At 42.8% G+C, this 15367-nt stretch overlaps 1 protein-coding gene across 1 annotated transcript in view; it reads left to right on the forward strand.

Annotated features, from left to right (window-relative positions):
- Window positions 1–15367, forward strand: part of PDE1A (phosphodiesterase 1A) — a gene marked incomplete at its 3' end in the record, with an annotated part of 343986 nt that overhangs the window by 281899 nt on the left and 46720 nt on the right. Inside the window, exons 5-7 of the mRNA XM_080688950.1 lie at window positions 281–347; window positions 3564–3680; window positions 4542–4682. Coding sequence (XP_080545076.1) covers window positions 281–347; window positions 3564–3680; window positions 4542–4682 — 325 coding nt within the window. The remainder of the gene's footprint in view (window positions 1–280; window positions 348–3563; window positions 3681–4541; window positions 4683–15367) is intronic.

The raw sequence follows: 15367 nt of genomic DNA on the forward strand, positions 1-15367 counted from the left end.
CTTTTAATTAGATGAAGTTCAGGGGAAGATATCTTTACGTGGAAACTAAAGTCACATTAGCTTTACAGGTTGGTTGGGACCAGACAAAATGCTATTAACATCTGTCACACTGTAGACAGACAAATGGTGGCTGCAGTCATCACTGCTGCCACGAAGGGAATCTGTAACATGATAAAAGGTAAACAAGTTTGGAATAGTCATTTCTCTCACACTTAAGAAACAGCAGAAAACTTTGAGCAAGTGAATTTTATACATACATTTATTATTTTTTCTTTTTTAGGATGTACAGAAAATCCTATCACATGGTTGGTTTGGCATATCCAGCAGCTGTCATAGTAACATTAAAGGTGAAATAATTTCAATTATTTTCATTTATAAAATAGTCATTGAAAAAATATTAAAATGGCTTAGAGAAAATGAGAATAGGTCTTTGCTACCACCTACATATTGTAAGGTTGGAAATATTTTAACCATTTAAAAATGTACTATGTCCTAGCATGGTGGTACATGCTTGGAATCCCAGTACGTGGGAGGCTAAGACAGGAAGATCACAGGCTCTTGGCCTTAGTGAGTTAGTGAGGACCTGTGCAACTTAGTAAGACCCTGTTTCAAAATAAAGAATAAAAAATGGGGTTTGGGGATGTAGCTTGGAGGTAGAATACCCCTGGGTTCAATCCCCAGTACCACAAAAAAAGTACTATGCTCTAATAATGTATTGCAAACTTGTATGAGGATTGATTTAGACTTACAAACTCTATCATTGCAAGCGTGTGTGTGTGTGTGTGCATGCATGTGCTATTTGGCAATACTTTAAGTGGATCTTGAATTACATTTTGATATAGCATCAGTATTTGTTAAGATATACACATTTTGTTTTGCATATATTATAGAAGAATTCAGTGAATTACAAAAAATGTTTTGGTAGATTACGTTTAGAAAATATAGGAGAAAATTGCTTAAAATCTTGGGTCTGAGAACTACAAAATACTAGGTAAAAATATGAAAGAAAACAGAGGCATAATCATAGTGTCATATGTATAAGAAGTAACTACAGATGATGCTCTCATGCTGTGAAAGGAGGGAGCTGTAGCTCACTTGTCCCCCTTTGTAGTGTGGAGGCACGCATGCACATTTGTCACAGGTGTTTTTTATACAGAGGCATTTTGTAGGTTCACCCTTTCACATTTCTTATTTCCTTTTCTTCTTTCTTTCCCTATTTTTTTTAATTAACCCAAGGCATTCTAACTCTGAGTTACACCCCCAGCCACTTATTTTTGTTTTGAAACAAGGTCTCCTTAAGTTGCTGGAGCGGCCTCAAACCTTCGATCTTCCTGCTTCCTGTCTCAGCCTCTCAAGAACTGGGATTACAGGTATGCTGCCGCTATAGAGTTCAGCCCTTATTTTTTTCTATATTTAATTTGGTTAGGAGAATTTAACCTTGTTTCCATAACAGCTTCATGGTGGTTTTTCTGTATTAACCAGTAATTTAGATATAATGGCAACCAACAGAAGATCTTGGATTGCTTCATTTCTATTTATTACACTCCTTTCCTATTATATATTTGTATTGCTTAGTTTTGTGTCTTTTTTCTTTTAAACATCCTTTATATATTTCTTTTTTATTGCTTCATATTAGATTTTAATCTTACTAAATTTTAAAATGTAGCCAGGTATGGTGGCCCGTGCCTGTAACTCTAGTATTTGGGAAGCTGAGACAAGAGGATCACAGGTTAAAGCCCAGCCTGAGCAACATAGTGAGGCTTTCAGCAAGTTCTTGAGACTATGTTTCAAAAAATGAAATAAAATAGAGCAGGGGGTGTAGTGTAGCTCAGTAGTAGAACATCCCTGGTTTAATCCCCAGTACCAGAAAAAATAAAATAAAATAAAATGTAGCTCATGTTTCTGGAATGCTTTTAAATATTTAGGTCCCTAAGACTATAATACAGACAAATATATAGCTGAAATGTCACATAAAAATATTTCAATCACGCTTCTACTCTTGAGAGTTTTGCTTCCCTGTTATTTACCATGTGCAAGAAAAGTACTCATTTTTATTTTATTTATTTTAAAAAAAACTTTAAACACTGAAAAAATATATTGGTATAAAGGAATTTAATAGTTTTCCTAAAATATATTAGTAGACACCTCTGAACTAAGAAGTTGAGGGAGGAAATGTCACCAAGTAAAGAATATTTTCGTTAACTAGCTTATTTTTTGAGAAGCTTCTCGTCTTGTTTGTTCTCAGCCTGACAGCGCAGAAGCCAAGCATCTGTGGTAATTTACAAATGTAAATCATCATTGTTTATGAAACTCCCCAGAGATGGAGAGCTTGCCCTTCACTCAGTGGGACCCCGGGTTGGAACTGCAAATAGCAGCCTTGAAAGAGTCTGAGCCAACTCTTCCTTGTTAGCTTTGGAATTTGATGAAAGATTTGTTGGCCTCCTTTGAGATTTACTGATGGTAAAAATCCTTCTAACAGAACCTTTAGAGGTTTTTAATTTGCAGAGAGAGAGCAAGTGTTCAGGGATCAAATGAGAGCCAAAGGGACAGCATTTAACAATGGCAGACAAGTAAACCAAAAAAATAGACCATTAGTGTCTGGTTCCAAGTATTTACATTATCGTTTGAGGCTTACCGTTATTTTTCAGAGGAGACTTAAAAATATTGGAATACATTTTATCGGATTTTCAGTTTAGTATGTTGTAGCACATAGAGTTGGCTTCCATGGAATGCTAAAATGTCAAACGAATGAAATCCGAAAGGGTGCATACACAAATGCAAAATTAATACATAGATGTAAGGTTGCCCATTTACTGTTCAGCATTAAACTTGCTGTGTGTATAAACACTACCCTCTGCTAACAGTTCCTTATCCTTTTTAGAACTGAATACTGTGTTTCCTTAGGCTTTTCTTTAAAGCAAAATTAGGAAGTTACTGAAATGGTTAGCTAGCCCTGATTACTGCCCCCTCTGCCACGGTTAAGAACACTTTTCCAGTATACCTGCCTTCCTACCAGCCTGCCTGCTTCCCTAGGGAGTTGCAGGAAATGGCATAATGACTATCCTCTTCCTCAGCCTCTCTGTGGTATTTGCATTCAGCAAGTAGACAGAAGATGCCAAAGCTTTAAGCCAGAGGACAAACGCCTGTCCTGGGATTTCAAGCAATGCAGCAGATAGACTGGTAGGAAAGACTCTGCCCCTCAATTGACATCACCCATATCACCTGCCAATTCTACCTTAACATGAACCCCACGCTGAGAAGATGATTTATGGCAGGAAGTTAGAGAAAAAGTAAAGATAAGGGCAGTATTGGAGTGCGATCAGGTTTATTACATCAGCTTAATAACCTTGAGATGGAGGGGAAATCTTGGTACTATTCTGAGAAGTATGGCCTCACTTCTGTGGCTGTCATATCAGACTCTGGGAAAATGTAGTTTGACGTGCTGAATTGAAATATGACCTGCTGAATGTCTGCCGCCTAATCCTTCAAATAATTTCCCATAAGAGTCCACAGAACCTTGTGATATTGTCACCTAACATAATTACTCTTTTTTTTTTCTACAGGATGTTGATAAATGGTCTTTTGATGTGTTTGCCCTAAATGAAGCAAGTGGCGAGCATAGTCTGAAGTTTATGATTTATGAATTGTTTACCAGATATGATCTTATCAACCGCTTCAAGGTCAGAAACATAACAAAAGTGAACCACCTTTATTGTCGGTTATTTGACTAAGAATGAAAATGGAGAAAATTGAGCCACTGATCTATTCATTTTAGAATGATCCTAGTTAGCAGGTCACAAGAAGGGGTTCAGTTCACCATGGGATGGAAGCATTCTCCAGGATCCACTGATGTTCCTCTGTATCCATCTGGGGATCCTGAGGCCAGAACAGCTTCTAACAAGATACTGACATCCCCAGAGTCATTCACAGAACACTCATGTCATCGGGATTGGAAGCTATATTTAAAAAACCATGATAGATCCCAGTGTTTCTAAAACCCAGAATATGCCTTTGTTAACAGCTTTGTTTTAAAACTGAAATGATGGGGCTTCTAGTGAACTTCATTTGGGGCCATATAAGCAATGGGTTTGACCAGGGCTTTGAGCTGTATGCCCCTTGTAACTTTCAACATTTCCTATGTAAGGAGGGGATTATTGGAGACAAAAATGCTGGGAAGTTGTCTATCTCAACCCCATGGAGTTACAGATAGGAAAACTAGACTTCATCAGTGGCAACAAAATGTTTATGCTTTTAAGAACTAAACTTCTTATTTGACTCTGGAAGATACAAAAATTTAGAGACTGTGTAGGTTGAGTAAGACTGTTATTTTATCTGAGTTAAATACTTGGGGTCACAACCCTTTGCAGGATTGAAAGCTAACGTGTTAATGATGTGTTTTTTTCAGACAATCCACGTTCAACATAAAGAAGTTACTGCACAAATTCGACTCACTAATTTGTCCCATCCTAAACACTGTGCTTATGTTGATAGAGTGTTACTCTTTTGACCAAAATATAATTGTATTTATTATTTTCCAACAGATTCCTGTTTCTTGCCTAATTGCCTTTGCAGAAGCTTTAGAAGTTGGTTACAGCAAGTACAAAAATCCATATCACAATTTGATTCATGCAGCTGACGTCACTCAAACTGTTCACTACATAATGCTCCATACAGGTATCATGGTAAGAAAGCTTTTACATCTAAAACCTATTAGTGTGAAAACACTAAATTTCATTCTAAATTCCTATTGTCTTTTTAATGCCTATAGAAGTATTATAAATAATAATCTTTTGAATATTTTAAGGTTATTTATAATATACATTTTCAGAAAATACTTTTATTTCAATTAAAAAAGGGACCTAGAGGTAAATAAAAATATATTTGTTTTCCAAATTAGGACTATAAAACATTTTTGTATGTATATGAACTATTCTTCCAATAGAAAAATACTCAGGAAAAACCGGTTTAGGAAAAATGTCTTCAGAATAATAGAGTACTCTTCATCCATCCTTTACTCTGAAACTAGGTTTAAGGGCCTTTTTTCTTTTATTCACATTTCTAATCACAATAAAATCTTAATAGGAATTCGAGGAAAATTATTTTTGTGAATTTTTCCAACTGCTCTTTCCTCTTCTTTACATCTGAATTAACCAATGAATGAGTGAATAGATGATTAAGCAATGCAAATCCTGGGATAACAGTGAGTCCATAATGGGAACTCCGTTGGCTTAGAGTTACTATAATGTGTTAGAGCTCAGAAAGACTCTGGAGAGGTAAAAATGGAGGAGCAGTTCTCCTTCTGAAGGTGCCGACTGAGGTGGATTCCAAGGAGCATGAGCCATGTGAATGCAACAGGGCCTTAGGCTGTTTTTGAACAGGAGAAAGCTTAGCATCTGCCTTCATTTTGTATCTGTCTCCTTTATCACTTTAAATCTTGGGTCAGATTCTTGTTAAATCTGCACATCAGACATGTTCATCACGGAAGGAGTGTAATACAAGGTTCAATAGTCCTAAATTTACCTAACCTATCTCATCCTCCAAGACTTAGGAAGCCAGGTAAGAGTAACTAAGAATTTTAGGGATATTCAACTGCTCTACTGATGGAGTGGGGCCTAGAAGTCTCCAGCCATTGCCCTAAACCTGCAGTCACCTTGGATTCTAGCAGAGCCTCATAGACAGTTCACCCTGTGATGAGATCACTCCACCTAAATGGGAAACATTTTCCCAGGATAGGAACTGAGGCTGCCCCCTAAGTTAGAGTAACCATCTCATGGCACCAAGTTGCCCCTTTCATGATAGAACATCTCTAGAGCCACCTCACAGAACCAACATCATGACCAACTAGACCATGGTCTTCTCAGCTCTCTCACTCTGTCATACACACCCCAAACATTTGCCCGTTTCCTTAAAAAAAAAAAAAAAAAGATCTGAAGGTTTCTGTTAGCCCTCTAAAGCAGCCATTTGGTCACTATACCCCTATATTTGTTCTTGCCCATGTGGCCATGCTAATTAATAGCTCTTTTTCTGTCTTTCACCACTGTTCATCTTTTTGATTGGCATGTGGGATAGGTGGGCAAGCCAGTTTGGGTTTTTGGGGGCCACTGAAGCCAGGGCCTTGGCCGAAGAATTTGTTGACCTGAGGTCTCCTAATCCTAGTGCCTTCTTGATTTTGCACATGCCAATCTAGACTGAAAGAGCACCATAGAATGACTGCAAATGGACTTTTCTACAAAATCCCGTAACTGCTCTACCTATATGGTTAGAAATCAGAAACCAAAGCCTTTCTATTATGGCAAGCGTCATTGGCATTCTGATATATGTGACTTGAACCCTGTGGGGCCAGGGAGCTTCAATACAATACCTCATCAATCTGTGTCAGAGACTGTATTCCAGACCGCTTCTGGGGTCTCAGTATACAGCTCTAAAGAATGTAAAAACCTTTAACTGGTATGTGATTTTCCAAGGAGATATATATATATATATATATATATATACCATAATTGTGGTATTCCTCCACCTCCACCTCCAGAAACCAGCAGCCTTGTTTACTATATACAGCAACACATTTGCTAGAATCATCTGATGGTGTTTCATATGGTTACCAAATTTTTCTCTGCCTTCTAAATCATGTAGATCCTTTAATACCTTGGGCTCAGATCCCACTCCTGCACCATGTTCCAATTTATCTATTGCTAAAAACAAACAACAAAATCACTACAGAACTTAGTAGCTTTGGCCAATACTTTATTGTCCCTCAAGGGTCTGTGGTTAAGAGTCCCAACTCGGAAGCTCTCACTTAGGGTGTCTCAAGTGATGGCAGCCAGTCAGCAATGATGGCTGGGGACATCTGAGGACATCGCTGGGAATGCCATCCAAGACAGTTCATTCGTGTGGCTGGCAGTTAATAGGGCCATTAGCTGGGAACTAAGCTGGGAATTAAGAAATTTTAGGAATTTAACCACAATTCCATAAAAATATGCATTTTAAGCTGCTGCTCCTTCTCCTCCTCCTTCTCCTCCTTCTCCTTCTCCTTCTCCTTCTTCTCCTCCTTCTCCTTCTCCTTTTCCTTCTTCTTCTTCTTCTTTTGTAGAGAGAATTAAACCCGGGGCATTCTACTGAGCTATATCCCCAGCCTGATTTTCTGTTTCCTAGTTTGAAACGCAGTCTCTCTAAGTTACTAAGGCTGGCCTCAAACCTGCAATCTTCCAGTCTCAGCCTCCAAAATATGAGAATTATAGGTGTGTGCCACCGTGCCTGGCCAAAGCTTTTTTTTATGTCTCTCTTTTTAGTATGCATGCATATGCACACTCAAAATTTATCTGAAGCTCTTTCGGTTCAATAAGGCTTTACTGTCACATCTGGTTCTTGAATTCTTTGCTTGCATTTGGTTTGACCTGCATGGTATTATCAGTGTGGCAACAAAGTGCCTCCTGACAGCTGTGAACGCAGTTCCACCAGGAGAAAGCTTTAGTATCTGCCTTCGAACGCTTTTTGCCTTCTGCTTTCTAAGGTCTCAGGTTCTGACTACGATGGCGAGGTGATTCTTATTTCAAGTGTCTGGCATTTCCTCTTTTCTGAATTTCATTTCTTTGAAAAAGTTAAATGAAAAATGACATATTTAAAAGTCACTCTCCAGTGGAAAAGGAACTGGTTAGTTTTCCTCAGAACAAAATGAAGAGCAAAAGCAGTATCTACTTCAGTACAATAAAATATCTGCTTAATTATAAAGTGAAATGAGAAAAATATGTGCCATTTTAGGCTGGGAGGCAACCAGAATTTTATCATCTTAAAATATGTTTGTTCTCAAATACATTTGTTTTGTTTGCCATGAATATAAAGGAAGCCAAATAAAGTATTCTATTTTAGCTTCAGAACCTTTAGTCTGAAGATGACATTGAAAAGATGGGAGGTGGGGCATTATATTAGTGGGTAAATAGAGAATTCTAATCCACAATGTGACTTATAAAGAATGCTTGTTACAGAGGACATAATGAGCCATTCCATCTTCTCTGAAAGACTGGGAAATCTGGACCAGGCCTGGCATGACTCCAAGAGAACAGGAATCATTAATATAGATCATGTAGATACTTTCTGAAAAGGCCACACTTAGCAAATATAAATGTAACTTCCCCTGGTTTAGCAGGATTGGCGTGGAAACTTGTTTCTGATTTTACTCATCCTTTAGCGAAAATATGTCAGTGAGCTCTTTCCTCATGCATTAGTCTGGCTATTACAAAAACATAGTCGGGTGGTGAGCCTTTAGTGTTTCCTGGGATCAGGAAAATGCATTTAAACCAAGGAGATTGGTGGGAAATCTCATGAGAGATGGTGAAAGGTAAGGCAGAAGAATTCACAAATGTGTTGACGATTTTGTCACAAACGAGGTTACACTGCCAGCTTGACAGTTTGGGAAAAGTTATTTTAACAAGCTTTTCTCTAGATGAAAAGGTGGTGATAGGTGAATATTAATTTTATGCATATGAACGTGTTGGTTCTTTGAAACAAAAAGCACCATGCAGAAATAGTCATTTAGCTAAAACTCTTCCGTTATTTTCTCACCCCTCAGATTTGGTATGGGGAAGATGGGGGTCACTTTCTTTTTTTTTTTTTTTTTTTAGAAAAAAAGTATTTTATTTTTTTTTAATTAATTTATTTTTTTAAATTGGTGCATTGTAGTCATATATCAATCACATTGGAGTACAAGACTTGAGAGGATATACAAGCACACATCATCCAATTAGCCCTCCTCCAGCCCCCGTCCCATTCCCTCCCCCTCCCTCCATCCCACACTTCTTTGGTGATTTACTTTGATACATTTGTTTATGTACCTCCTGTATTTTAAAGAGGCTCCGTCCTCCAGTATTACATACCCTCTGATTGGTCACATTAGTTGCTTCACTATAGGGCCCTTTCTATAGCTCAACCTCTTCCTGTTGCCCTTTTCCTCCTAGTTATTGCTGATTAAGAGAAGCGTCTGATTTATATTTTCTGCGATATTTCTCTGTGCATGCTGCGTTGCAAGTACCAATCTCACTCTTGATGGTCCCAGTAGTGGCCTGGCTACTCAGTGGACTGATCCAGACCTCGCTGGCTCACGCAGCGGCCTTGCCTCATGGGAGGACCCAGTTCTGGTCTCGCTGGCCCCTGAACCGGTCAAACCCCTAATCTGGCTTTGGTCCCGACCTTGGAGGCCGCAGGAGTGAACTTGCCTCACGCCAGGCTCCGATGCTGGCCATTGGCCCCTGCACCGGTCTAACCCCTTGGCAGGATTCCAATCCCGGCCTCGGAGGCCCCAACACTGGTAATGCCTCATGGCAGGCTCCGATGCCGGCCTCACTGGCCCCAGCACCGGCCTAACCCCTTGACAGGCTCTTATCCTGGCCTCAGAGGCCCCAGTACCGGCCTTGCCTCAAGGCAGGCTCCGATGCCGGCCTCGCTGGCCCCAGCACCGGCCTAACCCCTTGACAGGCTCCGATCCCGGCCTCGGAGGCCCCAGCACTGGTCATGCCTCAAGGCAGGCTCCGATGCCGGCCTCGCTGGCCCCAGCACCGGCCTAACCCCTTGGCAGGCTCCGATCCCGGCCTCGGAGGCCCCAGCACTGGTCATGCCTCAAGGCAGGCTCCGATGCCGGCCTCGCTGGCCCCAGCACCGGCCTAACCCCTCGGCAGGCTCTTATCCTGGCCTCGGAGGCCCCAGTACCGGCTTTGCCTCACGGCAGGCTCCGATGCCGGCCTCGCTGGCCCCAGCACCGGCCTAACCCCTCGGCAGGCTCCGATCCTGGCCTCGGAGGCCCCAGCACTGGTCATGCCTCACGGCAGGCTCCGCTGCCGGCCTCGTTGGCCCCAGCACCGGCCTAACCCCTTGGCAAGCTCTTATCCTGGCCTCGGAGGCCCCAGTACCGGCCTTGCCTCACGGCAGGCTCCGATGCCGGCCTCGCTGGCCCCAGCACCGGCCTAACCCCTTGGCAAGCTCTTATCCTGGCCTCGGAGGCCCCAGTACCGGCCTTGCCTCACGGCAGGCTCCGATGCCGGCCTCACTGGCCCAGCAGCGGCCTAACCCCTCGACAGGCTCCGATCCCGGCCTCAGAGGCCCCAGTACCGGCCTTGCCTCACGGCAGGCTCCGATGCCGGCCTCACTGGCCCAGCAGCGGCCTAACCCCTCGACAGGCTCCGATCCCGGCCTCAGAGGCCCCAGTACCGGCCTTGCCTCACGGCAGGCTCCGATGCCGGCCTCGCTGGCCCCAGCAGCGGCCTAACACTTCGGCAGGCTCCGATCCCGGCCTCGGAGGTCCCAGCACTGGTCATGCCTCAAGGCAGGCTCCGATGCCGGCCTCGCTGGCCCCAGCACCGGCCTAACCCCTTGGCAGGCTCTTATCCTGGCCTCGGAGGCCCCAGTACCGGCCTTGCCCCACGGCAGGCTCCGATGCCGGCCTCGCTGGCCCCAGCACCGGCCTAATCCCTCGGCATGCTCCGATCCCGGCCTCGGAGGCCCCAGCACTGGTCATGCCTCACGGCAGGCTCCGCTGCCGGCCTCATTGGCCCCAGCACCGGCCTAACCCCTCGGCAAGCTCATATCCTGGCCTCGGAGGCCCCAGTACCGGCCTTGCTTCACGGCAGGCTCTGATGCTGGCCTCGCTGGCCCCAGCACCGGCCTAACCCCTCGGCAGGCTCTTATCCTGGCCTAGAGGCCCCAGTACCGGCCTTGCCTCATGGCAGGCTCCGATGCTGGCCTCACTGGCCCCAGCACCAGCCTAACCCCTCGGCATGCTCCGATCCCGGCCTCGGAGGCCCCAGCACCGGCCTTGCCTCACGGCAGGCTCCGCTGCCGGCCTCGTTGGTCCCAGCACCGGCCTAACCCCTCAGCAAGCTCTTATCCTGGCCTCGGAGGCCCCAGTACCGGCCTTGCCTCACGGCAGGCTCCGATGCCGGCCTCGCTGGCCCCAGCACCGGCCTAACCCCTCGGCAGGCTCTTATCCTGGCCTCGAGGCCCCAGTACCGGCCTTGCCTCAAGGCAGGCTCCGATGCCGGCCTCGCTGGCCCAGCACTGGCCTAACCCCTCAGCAGGCTCTTATCCTGGCCTCGGAGGCCCCAGTACCATGCGAAAGAAATAGTCATTTAGCTAAAACTCTTCCGTTATTTTCTCACCCCTCAGATTTGGTATGGGGAAGATGGGGTCACTTTCACCAGTGTTTTAGTTGATGCCCTGCTATTTTGGGATGGCCCTATCAGGTTGACATTTATGGAATAGTCGAGTAGCAGCTCGACACTGTCTGTCAGAGGAGTAATGCATATTGTCACCTGCAAGGTGTGCTGGGGACTGTTGCCTGGAAAAGACTGTGATCAGGCCATTGTCCTCCTGGTTCACTGTTATAAGGGACACGCTCAAGGCTGAGTCCTGGCAGTGGAGGGAAGACGTGATGGGGGAACAACTCTCTCTGCTTGCTGTTGCCATTTGATTAACTTGTAGCCCGGCGCCACGCTGACAGTGACGTGCAGAAACTCAATCCATGTGCTATGGAGCCAGTGCCTATGGAGTGCTGCCAAGCTGCCTCCGGCTGTCTCTTTAAATATGAAATCATCCAAGGGCCCCGGCCAGCGAACACTTCCACTTGAAGACTCTTGGCACTTTTCTCTCTCTCATGTTTTCAGAAGACAGAAAGATGACTTAAAATCTATTTCCTTCAGAGCTTGTAGTCCATTGACTGTGCCCCAAGGCAGTCTCCCACACTTTGGAATGACTCAGTTTTTCTCTGAACAATATACAGAAAATGTGGCACTATGTCCCTGTTGTGGAAATTCTTTTCCTGTACCTGACTTCCCATTCAACACTGTTTGGAAGTGTGGAAAGGGCGTGACCTGGGAGGCAGCCGGGCATAGACTTGAAGCCCCACCCCGCCTTGTCCTAATTGGCTAGGTCTCTACCTCAGTTCCCTGTCACTCAAATGTAGTCGATAACACTAACTGCCATTAAAGGATGGTAATGAGGAGTTCTTTAATCTTATGTACAAAGCACCTAAGCTAGTGCCTGAAGCAAACAGTTCTCAACACATAGTTATTAGCTATTATAACATGCCAACTTTCTATAATGTTAAATTACAGCAAACTGCTGTAACCTATTTAAAGGGATAGAGAAAAAGGTATCCAACCCTATAACTTCAGACTAAAGGAGTTATTAACTATGATCTTTTAAACACACTAGGAATTAAGAAGTCACTGTGATTTTTCAAGCCTGAAATTCTACCCACAGTATGCATACACACACATAATCTCTCTCTCTCTCTCTCTCTTTCTCTCTCTCTCTCTCTCTCTCTCTCTCTCTCTCTCTCTCTTTCTCTCTCTCCCCCTCCCCCCCTTATACACATACATCTGGTAATTCTGATATGAAAATTATGTCTTTAAGCAAAGCTCTATTAGCTCTGTGTGTGTGTGTGTGTGTGTGTGTGTGTGTGTGTGTGTGTGTGTTACTTGGAATTGAACTCAGGGATATTCTGTATCTGAGTTATAGCCCTGGCCCTATTTTGATTTTTTTATTTTTGAAGCAGGGTCTTACTAAGTGACAGAAGGCCTCAGAAGTTGTTGAGGCTAGCCACAAACCTGTAATCATCTTCTCTCAGCCTTCCAAATCCTAGGATTACAGGCATGTGCCACTACACCTGGCTTCTCTTATCTTTTAGCTATTCATGTACCCAGTTAGATTAGTTAGAAATTCTGGAGTGGGGTATGATATTGCACACCTGTAATCTCAGTACTTGGGAGGCTGAGACAGGAGGATATCAGGTGCAAGGCCAGCCTCAACAATTTAGTGAGACCCTTTTTGAAAATAAAAAATAAAATGGGCTGGGGTGTAGCTCAGAGGTAGAATGCCCCTGGGTTCAATCTCTAGTATAGAAATAAAGGAAAGAAAGAACAAGAGAGAGAGAAGTTGCAGTTCTGCTTTTTCACATTCATTCTCAGAAGAATGTGCGCAGCTTGTCGCTCCCTCGGCTGTGCCTTTGAACTCCTGTCCTGTCACTAAATGAGCACGTGGCCCTAGAATATTGTTCCAAGTCTTTAGGATTCACTTTTGTCGTCTGCAACACAGGAATAAAAATATCTGTGTAGTAAGTGGTAAATAAGACAGTTACAAGAATTAAATGAGACTCCCTGACTAAGTGCCCAGTTAATGTTAGTCCCTGCCTTTCTGTCTTCATCACCAATACTGTGAGTGCCAGCCACAACCTCCTTGTACTGGAAGCCAAGGACTGCCCGTTCCATGAGTCTACACAGGCATTACGCTGGGCACATGCAACCTACAGATCAGATGAAGCACGGTCTCCCTGCTCATGGATCATCATTTTAGCCCTTGATTTATACCAAGAACCAGAAGAAGAACCTCTGCTTTTTTTTTCCCCCTTGTGGTAGCAGGGGGTTAAACAAGTTAGGGACACTCTACTTCTGAACTACACCCCCAGCCCTTTTTACTTCTTTTTTGTTGTTGATGTTTTGAAATAGGGTCTTTCTAGTTTGTTGAGAGTCTTGCTGTGTTGCCGAGGCTGGCCTCAAAAGTACAATCCTCCAGTATTAGCAGGATTACAGGCGTGCACTACCATATCCAGCTAGAATCTCAGTTTTGTTGCTTTTTTTGTGGCACTGGGTATATAACTCAGGGGCATTCTATCTCTGACTATACCCCCAGCCCTATGTTATGTTTTAATTTGAAACAGGGTCTCGCTAAGTTGTGGAAGGCCTCACTAAGTAGCTGCGGCTGGCCAGGAAGCTATGATCCTTCTGTAAAAGCCTCCCAAGCACTGGGATTACAGGTGTGTGCTAACACACCCACCTAGAATCTCAGTTTGAACAAACAACCATTCTTGATTGGAAGAGAGATATGACTCAGTGGCACACTCTCTAGCTTATTCTCATGATTTACAAAAATCCATGAATATGAACATCCATTTTCTGAGTTAGAATCTCATTTGAAATCAGCATAAAATTGAATCGGCAGCTAAGGAGCTAACAATAAGTCCTGATTATTCTTCTAATACAAAAGAGATGTGTTTTTTTTTTATTAAGTGTGAGTGTCCAGTTTTTATCTCTTCCTGGGATATTTTGTACTATGAAGTTAATCAAGACCCCAGTATGTTGGTAAGTAAGCAAAGTTCATATAGGAAGTTATATTTATAGAAGGCAAAGATTAGTTAGGAAAAAACATGAAATATATTCATAATCAATTTTGGCATCTAGGAATATAATAATTTTAAATGCTTCTAAGATATTCTAATTAACTTCTATATCTGGTATCCTAATTTAATATTTTGTTCTTTTGCATCTTCATCCTTGATATTATTATAGTGGATATTAAATATTCCTTACTTTTAAACCACAGTTAAATCTATAAATGTAACCAATAAGCAATACTTTAAGAAAGCAGGTGATTATTTCTAAGAACCAATTTTCTTTCATAAAACAATGGGCTTCTGGGCTATAAAAACTGGTTTAACTCAATTTGTATTCATTTCACAGTGTTTAATTCCACCGTCTCAATGGGAATATTGTAGGCTCAGCCCCAGTTCAGCCTGTAATATAGACCATTAATATGGTCACTCTCTCCCTTTTAATGACTCACAATAAATTGCATCTATAAACATAGAACATTTAATTATATCAACTCCCTTTGTGGAAATCATCTCTGCTCAGTCATCCAACAGGGAGGCATTTATATTTGAATTGCAATCATATAAAATATGTTAGCTATCATTTTCTGGATTTAATGCCTTAAACAATGTATTTAAAGTAGTAAGTTCAGTAAAATGCATCTATTCTATATTGTACTATATAAAAAAGCTAGTAATAAACCAGGCGTAGTGGCTCGTGCTTGTAGTCCCAGCATTTGGGAGGCAGAGACAGGAGGAACGCTGTTCACGGCCAGCCTCAGCTACTACTTAGTGAGGCTCCATGCAACTCAGTGTGACCCTGTCTCAAAATAAAGGATAAAAAGTAGGGCTGGGGGGTGTAGCTCAGAGGTAGAATGGCCCTGGGTTCCATCCCCAGTACTGCAAAAATAAATAAATAAATAAATAAATAAATAAATAAATAAATAAAAAGGCCAGTAACAGGCACATTACATATATTAACTCTCAACTTCTCTTAAAGCCCCTCAGAAGAATGATCACTAATCCCATTTTAATGTGAGCTGTAGTTGAGAGGGTAAATACCTTATTTTTACGAGGATAAACAAATTTAAAACCAAGACTGTTTGATTCCAAAATCCCTATTACCTCCTTCCTATGCAAAACCAGTGAAACTCATTTCAACAAACAATTGAACTTCTGTTATGTGCCAAATACCACAATAGGTTCTGTAACAGGAACAAAGATGAATAAGGCCAT

Source organism: Muscardinus avellanarius (assembly GCF_963383645.1).
Source record: "Muscardinus avellanarius genome assembly, chromosome: 2".
Taxonomy (NCBI): Eukaryota; Metazoa; Chordata; class Mammalia; order Rodentia; family Gliridae; genus Muscardinus; species Muscardinus avellanarius.